General features: G+C 50.3%; 1 protein-coding gene across 1 annotated transcript in view; it reads right to left on the bottom strand.

Moving 5' to 3' along the window:
* The window catches only part of NXN (nucleoredoxin), a 108,548-nt gene that overhangs the window by 14,177 nt on the left and 80,465 nt on the right, over positions 1-13,906 (bottom strand). Inside the window, exons 4-6 of the mRNA XM_048519303.1 lie at positions 13,165-13,265; positions 11,472-11,578; positions 4,755-4,934 (exon numbers count right to left, since the gene is read on the bottom strand). Coding sequence (XP_048375260.1) covers positions 4,755-4,934; positions 11,472-11,578; positions 13,165-13,265 — 388 coding nt within the window. The remainder of the gene's footprint in view (positions 1-4,754; positions 4,935-11,471; positions 11,579-13,164; positions 13,266-13,906) is intronic.

The raw sequence follows: 13,906 nt of genomic DNA, 5'->3' as shown, positions 1-13,906 counted from the left end.
AGAGAGGGGTGTGCTCAGAACTCTCAGCCTCTTTCCACCTGGATTTGCCTCCCTGTGCCCCAAGCGCTTTCCCCACTGTTGGGAACCTGGACAGCAAAAGCAAACTTGGTTGGAGCCAGAGAGCTCGCTAAGCTCAGGGGGAGGATTTGGCATCCCTTCTCCAAACAAACAACCAAAGCCTCCATCTCTGTGCCATTTCAGCAGATCTAGACTTTCTACAATATATGCATGTTTCTTCAAACATACAGACATATCCTTTTACAAAGCAATGTTTAGAGAAGGCCGCAGGCTTCTGTTCATGATTAAAGATTAACTGTAATCCAACAGCCAATTGGAGGGGAAATCAAACCACCGCAGGAAGGTTCAGAAAATATGAAGTTATTCAATGAAAACAACCCAAGGAAAGAGCCCCATTTTTTATCCCACGGTATGACTTTGCAACACTCCACCAAAGGCGTCGTGAATGGACGTTAATTTGGAAACTGAGTTTTGGAGGGTGTGGCAAACATTCCCGTTGCTCTCAGAAGACTGCAATTTTTCTGGTAGCGAAAGCGATCCGTCCGCAAAATGAGTGCCTTTTCCAGGAGCAGCAGTGGCGTAGGAGGTTAAGAGCTCGTGTATCTAATCTGGAGGAACCGGGTTTGATTCCCAGCTCTGCCGCCTGAGCTGTGGAGGCTTCTCTGGGGAATTCAGATTAGCCTGTGCACTCCCCATGCGCCAGCTGGGTGACCTTGGGCTGATCTCACAGTTTCTCGAGGGCTCTCTCAGCCCCACCTACTTCACAGGGTGTTTGTTGTGAGAGGGGAAGGGCAAGGAGATTGTAAGTCCCTTTGAGTCTCCTGCAGGAGAGAAAGGGGGGATATAAATCCAAACTCTAACTCTAAACTCTATATCTGAGACTGTAGGAAAGACGCCAAAGGTTGCTCCGAGAAAAGGAAACAAACAGATGTGAATACTGAATTTGCACATGACGGACAGCCAAAATCTCCTTGCGAGATTAGCGCTCTCGTGTACGAATGCCGTGATCTATGAAGTGATGAGAAGGCACCGTCTCCTTCCAGGGGGGCAACACGGACTGCCAGATTCCTCAAGACTCTTGGGGTTCATGTTGGCCCTAGAAAGATTCTTTGGCTGGATTAATCCAGCGTCTAGTGGAGATGCAGACAGCACAGAGGAGATTTTTCCATTTGATTTCTGTCAATGCAAAACATACTGTGGTTCAAAGCCCGCACTTTGCGCTGAGTGAGGGACATATCAATCCGCCCCTTTTATTCTTTGTGTGCTGTTGCTGTCAACGTTGTCGTTTTGCCCATTTTTGTTGTTTGCTGTCTCAACACCATTTGACGTGAAGATAAGGCTAAAAGCGGAGGGAGTAGAAAGCTGGGGAGAGGGGAAGATTTATGGATTTGCACGAACATGAACCAAATGAGGATTTTTGGAGTCAAAACGCTTGGTAAATTCATCAGCCTTCTCAGTTTGGGGCTCAGAAAACTCACAAATCTTGTTTGATCACAGAAGAATAAGAGTTTGGATTAATACCCCACCTTTCTGTGCTGTAAGGAGACTCAAAATGTCTTACAAGCTTCTTTCCCTTCCTCTCCCCACAACAAACACCTTGTGAGGTAGGTGGTGGCTGAGAGAGTTCTGAGAGAACTGTGACTAGTCCAAGGTCAACCAGCAGGAATGCAGGAGTTTGGAAACACATCTGATTCACCAGAAAAGCCTCTGCCACTCAGGTGGAGGACCGGGGAATCAAACCCGGTTCTCCAGATTAGAATCCACCTCCTCTTAACCACAACACCGTGCTGGCTCTCTCAGACAAGCAATTCTGTGTACACCTCCCCCTTCTCCCCAGGAAATGACACTCCGCAGACCTCATTCAACTCTGTGATAAGTCAGGCCCCGTCTGCAGAAAAATGACTGCTGGGAGCTTTCCATAATCCCCCGCCCCACTACACCCCACAAATCCTTGGCCACGAAAGGGAGGGTCACATAGTGGCTCTGATCCAGGGGGAACCCCTTGTTCCAATCTTGCCTTGGTTACAAACTCACCAGGTGTCCTTAGCATGTTGCTATCTCTCTCAGCAAGAACCTCTTACAACATAGGTGTCAAACTCGCTCCCCTCCAGATGTTATGGACTACAGTTCCCATCATCCCCTGCCAGCATGATGCTGGCAGGGCTGATGAGGCTTGTAATCCATAACCCTGGAAGAACGTGGTAACACCTATCACTAGCGTGGACCTCATAACATTGGCCTACCTTCCAAGGCTGTTACTAGGCTTACAGAATGACTGCATTCGAATGTACCACAATGGGCATCTGAGGCATTCATATCACGTGGCGAAGTCAATAAAAGGGCTGGGCTTGAATTAGGGAGACCAGAGACCAAATCCCCGCACCACAGCATAATACGGGGACAGCTGTTCTCAGCCTGATCTACCTGACAGTGTATTGTCGAAGGCTTTCACGGCCGGACTCAATTTGTTCTGGTGGGTTTTCCGGGCTGTGTGGCCGTGGTCTGGTAGATCTTGTTCCTAATGTCTTGCCTGCATTTGTGACTGGCATCTTCAGAGGTGTATCTACAGAGAGAAGTGTGCTATAGCACACTTCTCTCTGAAGGTGCCAGCCACAGATGCAGGCAAAACGTTAGGAGCAAGATCTACCAGACCACGGCCACACAGCCTGGAAAGCCCACAGCAACTACCTGACAAAGGCTGTTTCCCCACTTTTGTCGTTTCCCCTTTGCTGCGCGCTACTCTCAGCGCGCGTCATTTCTGCCACGCGCCCGGGCTTCCCCACGTCATCAAAAGGCGTCGTTTTGAAGAGAGTCAGGAATGATGGCGGCAGCGGAGGAGCAAGCGGCAGCCGGAGGCGACTGGTTGGCCAGCGCCCTGTAGTGAGGAAGTGCCACGGGACCCAGCTATTTAAGAGGAGAGTAGCGCGCAGCAGAAGGTAAGTGGGGAAAGGCCCAATGTTGTTTTTTGACTAAACTGGGGCAGCCCCATCTTCTGAGAGGAAGAGAACAGGATAAAACTGTGATGCATAATTGCATAAACAGATTTGTCTCAATGGGCAAAGCAGAAGTTTTAAACAAGGTTGTCCAAGAGAACTACAGTGGAAGCTGGAAGGCGTGCTCGAACAACCGGCGCCGCGATGAAAAAGAGTCCACGATTTGGACAGCTCGGCAGACATAGAGGGCGCTTCACAAAGGATCGGGGAGGAAGCGCGAGATCAAATGGAGCACGAAGATCTGATTACATGGGGGCCAGATTTCTACGCTTGCCCCCCTTTCTGCCTTAAGACTGTTGTGACAAACCCAGAGCCCCGGAGAGCTTCCACGGAAGACCCTCAAGAGCGAGAGTATCTGCCCTGCACCATGGGGGACAACAAACGATCTGGCATTCAGACACAGCAGGGGGCCTCACAGCCGGCTTCAAGGGGGGAAGCCGATGAATGGAAGCAATGAATGCAGCGGCCAGAACAGCCATTCTCGGGAGAGTAATAGGGCAGGATACCCAACACAGAGCGAAACAGCTCATCCAATTAAAGTCAAACGTCTCCCGGGGTTGGGAGGTCTTGTCTGGGCAAAGCTCGGCCTCCCACCATTTCCCCTCTCTTGCTTGGTCTGGAGTTTTGAGGGGGTGGAAGAGCAGTCGAGGAGATTGCCCAGGTGTGGGGAAGGGGAGGGCGGTGTGTGTGTGTGTGTGTGTTATTGCAGCCTGGTAGCTTGCTGAGCATGAGAGCGCCGAACTGACTTCTGGAACATGTGCGTGCTTGTGTGCGTGCCATCAAGTCACAACTGGCTTATGGTGATCCCGTAGGATTTTCAAAGCAAGATACATTCGGCAGCGGCTTGCCATTGCCTGCCGCCCTACAGTGTCAAACTTGCAGCCCTCCAAATGTTATGGACTACAGTTCCCATCATCCCCTGCCAGCACCATGCTGTGGGGGGATGTTATCTGACGGCATACAAGTTGTCTCTATAAGTTCTGAGAGAACTGCATTTGGCCCAAAGTCGCAACAGGAGCTTCAGGTGCAGGAGTGGGGAACTCAACCCGGTTCTCCAAATAACCATCCGTTGCCATGAACCGCTACACTGTGCTGTCTGGCTCTTAAACCAGAACTTACAGCTCCGTATCCATATTGGGCAACATGGCCTTAAAAAGGAAGGACGAGGCCAATTCATGGGAGATGAAATGACCACAAGATGGGACTTTTGTTTATAGAGAACTCTGAATGTGAATTGCAAGAAACACAACAGGGAGGGCCGGAGTGGCAGAGGCCTATCTGGTGAACCAGATGTGTTTCTGCATTCCTACGTTCCTGCTGGGTGACCTTGGGCTAATCCTAGGAAGGGGAGGGAGGCAGTGGGGGGATCCAAAAATGTTAGTAACAGGTTCCCATGGTGGTGGGATTCAAACTGTGGCGTAGCGCCAATGGGGCTGGGGCGAGGGGCAGTGGCGGGCATTCCTGGGGAGTGGGGCATTCCTGGGGCGGGGCTGGGGCAGGGGCAAGGCTGCGAACCTCCCTGCCCCAGAACTGGCTGGTTCATAGGTGCTGCAGGAGGGGCGTAACTAAGGCAAAAATCATGTGGCAAAATCACCAATTAGTAACCTGCTCTCGGCACACACAAATAATTAGTAACCTACTCTCGGGAACCTGTGAGAACCTGCTGGATCCCACCTCTGGAGGGGGGGGGAGGGAGGGAGAGAGAGAGACACTCCTCCCACTGGGATCCTCAGGGCTCCATACCCACAAAAAGAACGAGGCATGGGCCCTCATTCAAGTGCACAGCATTGGCTTCCGTCAGCTCCAGGACTGCCTTGGGGTGCCAGGGGAACTCCCGGCAATCCAGGTCGTTCAGCACTTCCACCCGGCCTTGCCGCGTGATCACCTCGCCTTTCGGGTCCAGGATGATGAGAGTTGGGATGCCTGCAATGAAAAAACATAACAAGGTCAGGCAAGGGGGAAAAGAGGAAACAAAACATTTTGATCTCTGCGACTGTGAGTGGGGGAAGCCATGAACAGCTCCTTTCCATTAGCAACCCTTCCGTTCCTGCTCTTTAAGAACATAAGAACAAGCCAGCTGGATGAGACCAGAGTCTATCTAGTCCAGCACTCTGCTACTCGCAGTGGCCCACCAGGTGCCTTTGGGAGCTCACATGCAGGATGTGAAAGCAATGGCCTTCTGCGGCTGTTGCTCCCGAGCACCTGGTCTGTTAAGGCATTTGCAATCTGAGATCAAGTAGGATCAAGATTGGTAGCCAAAGATCGACTTCTCCTCCATAATATCCAAGCCCCTTTTAAAGCATAATATCCAAGCCCCTTTTAAAGCATGATTTAAATGCACTGTGAGTTTCAGAATATTCTCCTAGAAGGAGCTAAGTCAGGTTCGAATATGATCCCAACAGGATGGCTGTAAACGAAAGTTCTGATCCCTTGCCAACATCTTCTGTGTGTCCTGTCCTGGTAAAATACACAGCGGATTAAGGAGATTGGGTGACATACACAACTGTTAAATTACGACCTTTTAGGGAGCTTTATGTGGCTTTGTATTGTCAAAGGCCGGAATCACTGGGGTGTTGCGGGGGTTCTAGGCTGTATGGCCGTGTTCCAGTAGGCTTTACGTGGTTTTATTTATACCGCTTTTATTTCATTTATTCTTAATCACTTTATTTATATCACAAAGCCACTGTGGGTTTCACAAGGAAGACAGACAGCTAACAAATGTCATCAATAAAATAAATAAATCATAAACAGTGCCTATCTAATAGTTGTTGTAGCCTAACCCACAGGGTCGTTGTGAAAGCAGGACACAGGGTCTTAAAAGAACTTAGCAAGTGGAAAGAAAATGTCATATAAATGATCATATGAATGCTGGCAAGTTGTCTGCCTGCCAGAAATAAGAGTAGCAGTGGCATAGGAGGTTAAGAGCTCGTGTATCTAATCTGGAGGAACCGGGTTTGATTCCCAGCTCTGCCGCCCTGGAGCTGTGGAGAGCTTATCTCTGGAGAATTCCAGGTTAGCCCTGGAGCACTCCCCTGCCATCCAGCTAGGTGACCTTGGAGCTAGTCCCACAGCTTCTCAAGAGCTCCACCCAGCCCACACCACACCTCACAGGGTGTTTGTTGTGAGGGGAAGGGCAAACTGAGAGATTATTATGCCCTTGGAAGTCTCCTGCAGGAGAGAAAGGGGGGATATAAATCCAAACTCTTCTTCTTCTTCTTCTTCTAATGCCCTGGTTGCTGTTTCTTTGGAGAGGCAGGTCTCTCATTTAAAAAGGACAGGTTTGTAAACAACTAGCCAGGACAGCTAAATGGAAGATCCATGGTCATCGATAGTCTACCTCAGACCACCACCTGCCTGAGACACATAGCAGTGGCTGGCCTTCACCTTTATGCCTAACAATTTGGCCAGCTGCAGCTGCAAGGCTGGGAAAATACAGGCTTTGCTGTGATCTGGAAATGCAACAGAAGTTAGAAGGAAATGCTAGGCCCCGCTGGCACTGGTGAAGCCCAGCTCAATTTGACAGACGCCTGCCCCACGTGGCCACCTGCTGCTCAGCTGTTCTGAGATTGGATTACTCCCTGTGGGGCCAAAGGCCAGCTTCTCTGTTTCCTGCCTCCTCTTTCCCCCCCTCCCCAGCTGCAAATGGCATCTCCTTAGAGCCTGTCACCGGCTCACATGGCCGAGAGTGGCTCTCCAGGGCCCTGCATCTCTGGCCGGCCTGCTCCAGTCCTTTCTCTGCTCCAGTGCGATGTAGTGGTTAAGAGCAGGTGGATTCTAATCTGGAGAACCGGGTTTGATACCCCACTCCTCCACCTGAGTGGCAGAGGCTTATCCGGTGAACCAGATGTGTTTCTGCGCTCCTACTTTCCTGCTGGGTGACCTTGGGCTAGTCACAGTTCTCTCCGAACTCTCTCAGCCCCACCTGCCTCACAAGGTGCCTGTTGAGGGGAGAGGAAGGGAAAGGAGCTTGTAAGCCATCTTGAGTCTCCTTACAGGAGAGAAAGGTGGGGTATAAATCCAAACTCTTCTTCTTCTTCTTGCTCCCTTCCCCAGGGTTTGAGCGCTCAGCCCAGTGACAGCCTTGGCAACCGCTTGACTCTTTCTGTAGCTGCCCTTTTTGGATTTGCTCCAGAACATTCTTAGGACTACACAAGGTCTGAGAGAGCAGATGCAAGAGAAGGAGAGGCAAGAACACACACACATGCTCATGTAACCCACTTCAAAGGAAGATGGGGTGAGATAAGAGAAAAGAGGAATCAGCAACACACACACCCTTGAGTTTTCAAAGCACACACTCTGACTGCAGTCATCCTTACAATGACCCTGCAAGGTAGGCCAATAATTAAAAGAGAGTGGGTTGCCTAGGGCCTTCTAGAGAGTCTATATAGCACCAGGTGGGATTCCAATCCCGAGAAGGGCAGCTTACATTTGGGGGTATGTTACTTTTTAAGCGCTGCAGGAAAGGGGGATTAAGAAATGAACTGAACTAGAGTGGAAAAGAGGTCCATCAGTGGTTGCTGGCCAGGACGACCAAATGGAACCTCCATGTTCAGAGGCAGTATACCATGAATACCTGCCGGGGGGGGGGGCAACAACAGGGAGAAGCTTTGGGTTCTGGGTCTTCTGTGGCCCCTGAAGGAAGCCGGATGCTGGACTAGACAGACCTGCCTTCAGGGGTAAGCCATTGGATACATGCATCAGGAATAAACTGCAAGACCCTGCAAGGTAGGCCAATAATGAAAAGAGAGTGCAGGTTGCCCTAGGGGCCTTCCTAGAGCACAGGTGTCAAACTCCACGGCCCTCCAGATGTTCATGAACCTGAAGATTCCCCATCCCAGCCCTTGCCAGTATAGCCAATGCTCAGGTTGGGAGAGACTGATGGGAATTGTGAACATCATAAACCTCCCAAGGGCTATCATGAGAGATTTAAACAGTTATTTTACCCTATTCTAGAAGAGTATGGCTTTACAGAGTAAGGATTCCAGCCAGGGGCAGTGTTTGGGGCATGTCACTTTTTAAGCGCTGCAGGAAAGGGGGATTAAGAAATGAACTGAACTAGAGATGCAATTGTGGAAAAGAGGACCATCAATGGTTGTGGGCCGGGATGACCAAATGGAACCTCCATGTTCAGAGGCAGTATACCATGTGCCTTGTGCCAATGATAAACTGTAACGTTCTCTTTCAAAAAGTTTAGCATGTGTGGGGGATGTGTGGAGGAATCATTCGTATCGGCCGATTTTCGTTCCCTCTGTTGGCCTTCCAAAGGGCGTGACATGCAACCCCTTTTCAACAGGGCGTGACTGAGGAACTTGGGTCTAGCTGCCACCGGTGTCACCGGTGGGCAGGGAACGGTTCCTTCTACTGGCCAGAGATGAGAACCGCCACAGGGTGGGGTCATCGTCTCATTTCCTGTCCTCAGCCCTGATTCAACATGCAGAGGAAACGTGGGTGCTGGCTTTGGACAAATTGATGGCGTGGCTGCATTTGGAATGCCGCAAACAGCGCTCTTCGGTCCAACTCAAAGAGATGCCAAATAGCAGTTGGGGTTGGTGGCTGGATAGAGACACCCCCCCCCCCCTCCTATGAAGAAAGCAAGCGTTGGAGGCTTTTCAGTCCAGATTTTTAAAAATGAGTGAAGGAAAATATGAGAGAGGTTTCTACAATTACTCGTGGGATAGAGAAAGCAGAGGGAGGGATCTCCGCTCCCCCATAACATTAGAAGGCAGTAGAGAGGACGGTGCCTCGAAAACAGAACAGGAGAAGATGCTGGAGCAGACCCACAGTCCTACTTCCCACAATAAGACTAGCACCGGGGTGCTGTGTCGTTTCCGGGCTGTATGGCCGTGTTCTAGCAGCATTTTCTCCTGACGTTTCGCCTGCATCTGTGGCTGGCATCTTCAGATCCTCGCAGAAGTAATGCCAGCCACAATCTGAAGCAGCATCAGGAAAATCTGCCAATACAAACCATACAGCAGCAAAAGCAACACCCAGTGATTCCAGCCGTGAGAGCCTTCGACAAGACTAGCACCATTCATGCTTCCTGCTCTGAATACTGGTTTTCACATTTAACCTCCCAATTAATCAGTTCCTGATTCCTTAATCTCTTTTGCTGCAACCACTGTTTATTATTTTAATTGCAATTCCTGGTATTGTCGAAGGCTTGCACGGCCTGATTCAACTGGCTGTTGTGGGTTTTCCAGGCTGCGTGGCCGCGGTCTGGTAGATCTTGTTCCTAACGATTCGCCTGCATCTGTGGCTGGCATCTTCAGAGGTGTATCTGGACACAGTGTGTAGCAGATTGTGATACGCCTCTGAAAATGCCAGCCACAGATACAACGCTTTACGTCAGAACAAGATCTACAGATACCAACATGGCAACTTCAGCCTCAACTTGCAGCTTTAATTTCTGGTGTTTCTAACAGTAATTTAGGATTTTAAAAAATCCCCTATAAATTATGCCCAAAACCAAGGTTTCGGGAGGGGGGCACAAAAGGGGGGGGGCATTCAATAAGGTTTGCAGAGTTCAAAGCATTTCACATAAATTGTCTCAGGCAACCTTTAAAACAAGCCTGCAAGGTAGGAATGATTTCTTGCTTTTTGGAACTAGGTTGCAACAAGTGGGGACCCACAAGGAACTTGTAAGGCAGGAGACAGTGGCAACAGTGGGTTCAATAGGGGGGCAGCCGTGGCACCAATGGGAGCAGGCAGCCTGGGGCCCAGTGTTGGTTGGCTCACTGCTGTCAGCTTTCCAGAACGTGGCAGTGAGGAGGGGGATTTCAGTCCTGCACCAACGGAAGGTGCATTCTTCTGCATACGTGCAAAATAACGGTCTTAAAACTGGGGGTGGGGGTGGGTGGGTTTAAGTGTACTTTTCCTAATGTATTTTGGAAACCCCCAAGTTTGTAGAACAATCCATTTTCAGCCTGTGTGGACCCGACCTGTGGATTTAAGCATCCGCAGATGAGCCCACATCTGATTATTAGAATGTAATATTATTGGGTAGCCAAAAGAGGAGGAGGAGGAGGAGGAAGAAGAAGAAGAAGAAGAGGAGGAGGAGGAGGAGGAGGAGTTTGGATTTATATCCCCCCTTTCTCTCCTGCAGGAGACTCAAAGGGGCTGACAATCTCCTTGCCCTTCCCCCCTCACAACAAACACCCTGTGAGGTAGGTGGGGCTGAGAGAGCTCCGAGAAGCTGTGACTAGCCCAAGGTCACCCAGCTGGTGTGTGTGGGAGTGCCCAGGCTAATCTGAATTCCCCAGATAAGCCTCCACAACTCAGACGGCAGAGCTGGGAATCAAACCCGGTTCCTCCAGATTAGATATATGAGCTCTTAACCTCCTACGCCACTGCTGTTCCAGGAGGGATACTGGACCCTGAACTAAGGCAGAAGGAAGACAGAACATGCTCTCTCCCCCCATACAATGAATGGAGGAATTTGGGCACACCCAAATTAAGCTCCGTGGGTCATTTTACATCCCCTCCCCTCTAGCTTTCCCTTTAAACATACACCTCCAGGGCACTTTGCCAGAAGAACGACAGAACTTTGTCAACCTTCCACTCAGCCAGAAAGTTCAGAACAGAAACTCTGGCGAACCTTTGGTGGCGAACCTTTGGAAGCTGTATTTCATTCGGCATCACAGACATATCCCCCAAAATAGGACACAAATACTTCTGGGGAATAGGAATACCCCCTAAAACTGCTGCTCCAAGAATCACAGTCACCTGAGCCCGATGGCAACCACTAGGAATGGCAGCCACTCGGGAGAAATTCAACGCATTTAACCTGCTCTCTATCTTGGTGGTCAATCGGTTCCCTGGAGGAGGAGGAGGAGGAGGAGGAGGAGGAGGAGAGGTAGAGAACTTTTCTTTCTCCCCAAACAGCCTTGCTGATTGCAGACTACTTCTTTCTCCCACAGAACTTAATGGGAGCCATAAAGAATTCAACTTCTTCCTATTTCCATAGCCCCAGGAGCAGCAGTGGCGTAGTGGTTAAGAGCAGGTGTACTCTAATCTGGAGGAACCAGGCTTGATTCCCCGCTCTGCCGCCTGAGCTGCAGAGGCTTATCTGGGGAATTGAGATTAGCCTGTGCACTCCAGCACACGCCAGCTGGGTGACCTTGGGCTAGTCACAGTTCCTCACAGGGTGTTTGTTGGGGGGGGTGGGAAGGGAAAGGAGTTTGTCAGTCCCTTTGAGTCTCCTTACAGGAGAGGAAGGAGGGGCATAGATGCAACTCTTTTCCTTCTTCCCCTACATAGCTACACCCTGGGATTGTTTCTTAGTCGTGCTCAAGAGTGACATAGGAACCCAACCCCATAGATCTGTTTCATCCATATGTCATACCAATGAATAAAAATGAACGAATGGAAGATGGAAAACTGGAAAAATGGGAGATTGCCAACTGGAGGAACGAAAAGCATTTAGCAAACTAGGTGTTTTTTTTTTGTTTTTTTTTGTCCTACCTTGGATACCGTAGAGCCGGTTAAGTCGCGAGCGTCTGGTTTCGTCAGCGTACGGGACTGCTAGCCAGGGCATCTCGCTGAAATACTGCTTGAAGGAATCCTCTGATCTGCAGGATTCAAAAGGAGGGAGACTGGCATGGGGGACCCAATGCAGAACCAACCTGGACTTGCCATTACGCCAGCCGAGACAGCGGGCCAGAGTTTTGCCTTCTGGTATCGCCCCCTCATTACAAAAGAACTTCTGCTGTTCAGGAGAGCATGAAGCAAGGGATTGATGCAGAACCAAAGAGCAGGAGCAGGTGGCTATGTATCCCGTTGTTGTTAACCTGCACTTGCCTGCCTCCATGCCTTGCATGCCTTGCACTGCCTTGCCTGCACTTGCCTTGCCTTGCGCCGCATACGCACCCAGCGGAAGGGAAAATTCTAGGACCGTGGTGGCGAACCTTTGGCACTCCAGATGTCATGGACTACAATTCCCATCAGCCCCTTGGCCACGCTGGCAGGGGCTGATGGGAATTGTAGTCCATGACATCTGGAGTGCCAACGGTTCGCCACCACTGGTACCCATAACACTTTGCAGGATTTGTAATCTATTTTAATTCATTTTGGTCTTGCTGATCATTGGGTTGGGCTATTCAGGACTGGCTCTAGCTTCTGATATTCCAGCTGGCATTGGGCCAATGTTTTAAAGCAGACCTTTAAGAACAAGCCAGCTGGATCAGGCCAGAGTCCATCTAGTCCAGCTCTCTGCTACTTGCAGCGGCCCGAAGGACTAGCAACTTGCTTTTTAATTTTTTTTAAAAAGTAGCAAAAAGCAGAGATTCACTATTAGACTGCATTCGAAACCACGTTCTGCACTTCCACGGAGCAGCGGCATACAGACCGTGCTAGTCCGGAGGCAGGAAAGAGAATCTAAAAGCTATCTCAAAATCCTTTGGCACAAGATAGCAAGGACTTGAACCAGACCTTCTGGGGTCTGGTCGGGAGCGTTACTCTGGAAAAATCATGAGCACCCTTGGGTGACCAACCACTTCTCCTCCGTGCATGCAGGAGGCTGCCTTTTCACTTTGGTCCACCATACCATCTCCACTGAGGGGCCCCAGCTCTCCAGGATTGCAGAGAAAAGACTTTTCCAGCTTCAGAGAAACCAGGGACAGAACTCAGAATCTTCAACAGGTGCAAAGCAGGTGTTCTACCCCTCAGCTACAGCCACCGTGATTGGCTCTGCCTGCACTACTTCCTGGAACCTGCAGGCCTTCCCCATGTCCCAACCAGGCTGTTTAGGAGAAGGAGTCTTGGCCTAGTTGTCCAATCAATGATTTTGACTCAGCTGCCGGTTGGCCGCTCCAGATAAGCCCTGCAAGAAGGGCAATGGAGCACTCCAAGAAAACCACCAGCCGGGAATGGGCGCTCGCACATCGCTTGCTCCCTCGCGCATCGAAGACTCCCGCCCTTTGGCTTCTGCAATGAAATGCCTGCTGCCATTTCCTTGTGCGAGCTTCTCCCTCAAGCCTCAGGGGCTAGATCTTGCGTAACTTTTTCGTAGGATGAAATATGAGGTTGGCAGGCTTGTTTGTCTGCCTTGCAGCCTCTCTCAAGACAAAGAATGAGTCACCCACCAGTTCACCCCGTCCAGAGGAAGGTCGCTCGCCGTCCCCCCCTGCCCACCAGCACCACACAGAAGCAGCATTACCTGTCTGCGCTAACGAAGACAATCTCAAATTTTTGTCCTGCCTCCTTGATCTTCCGGTAGGATTCCACCAGGACACGCGTGAGGCTTCTACAGGGAGGGCACTGCCAAAGAAAGATGCAAATAACAACAACAACAACAACAACAACAACGAGAAGAAGGAGGAGGAGGAGGAGGAGGAGGAGGAGGAGGAGGAGGAGGAGGAGGAGCAGGAGCAGGAGGAGCAGAAGAAGAAGAAGAAGAAGAAGAAGAAGAAGAAGAAGAAGAAGAAGAAGAAGAAGAAGAAGAAGAAGAAGAGTTGGATTTATAACCTGGATATCCACTAACCTGGATAGCTTTAAAAGGGGCTTGGACAGATTTATGGAGGAGAAGTCGATTTATGGCTACCAATCTTGATCCTCTTTGATCTGAGATTGCGAATGCCTTAACAGTCCAGGTGCTCGGGAGCAACAGCCGCAGAAGGCCATTGCTTTCACATCCTGCATGTGAGCTCCCAAAGGCACCTGGTGGGCCACAGCGAGTAGCAGAGAGCTGGACTAGATGGACTTATGTTCTTATGTTCTTATATCCCCCCTTTCTCTCCTGTAGGAGACTCAAAGGGGCTTACAATCTCCTCTCCCTTCCCCCCTCACGACAAACACCCTGTGCGGTAAGTGGGGCTGAGAGAGCTCAGAAGAACTGTGACTAGCCCAAGGTCACCCAGCTGGCGTGTGTGGGAGTGTACAGGCTAATCTGAATTCCCCAG

Source organism: Sphaerodactylus townsendi, linkage group LG16 (assembly GCF_021028975.2).
Source record: "Sphaerodactylus townsendi isolate TG3544 linkage group LG16, MPM_Stown_v2.3, whole genome shotgun sequence".
Classification (NCBI taxonomy): domain Eukaryota; kingdom Metazoa; phylum Chordata; class Lepidosauria; order Squamata; family Sphaerodactylidae; genus Sphaerodactylus; species Sphaerodactylus townsendi.
The sequence above is the reverse complement of the archived record's forward strand: the minus strand, read 5'-3'. Positions and strand labels throughout refer to the sequence as shown.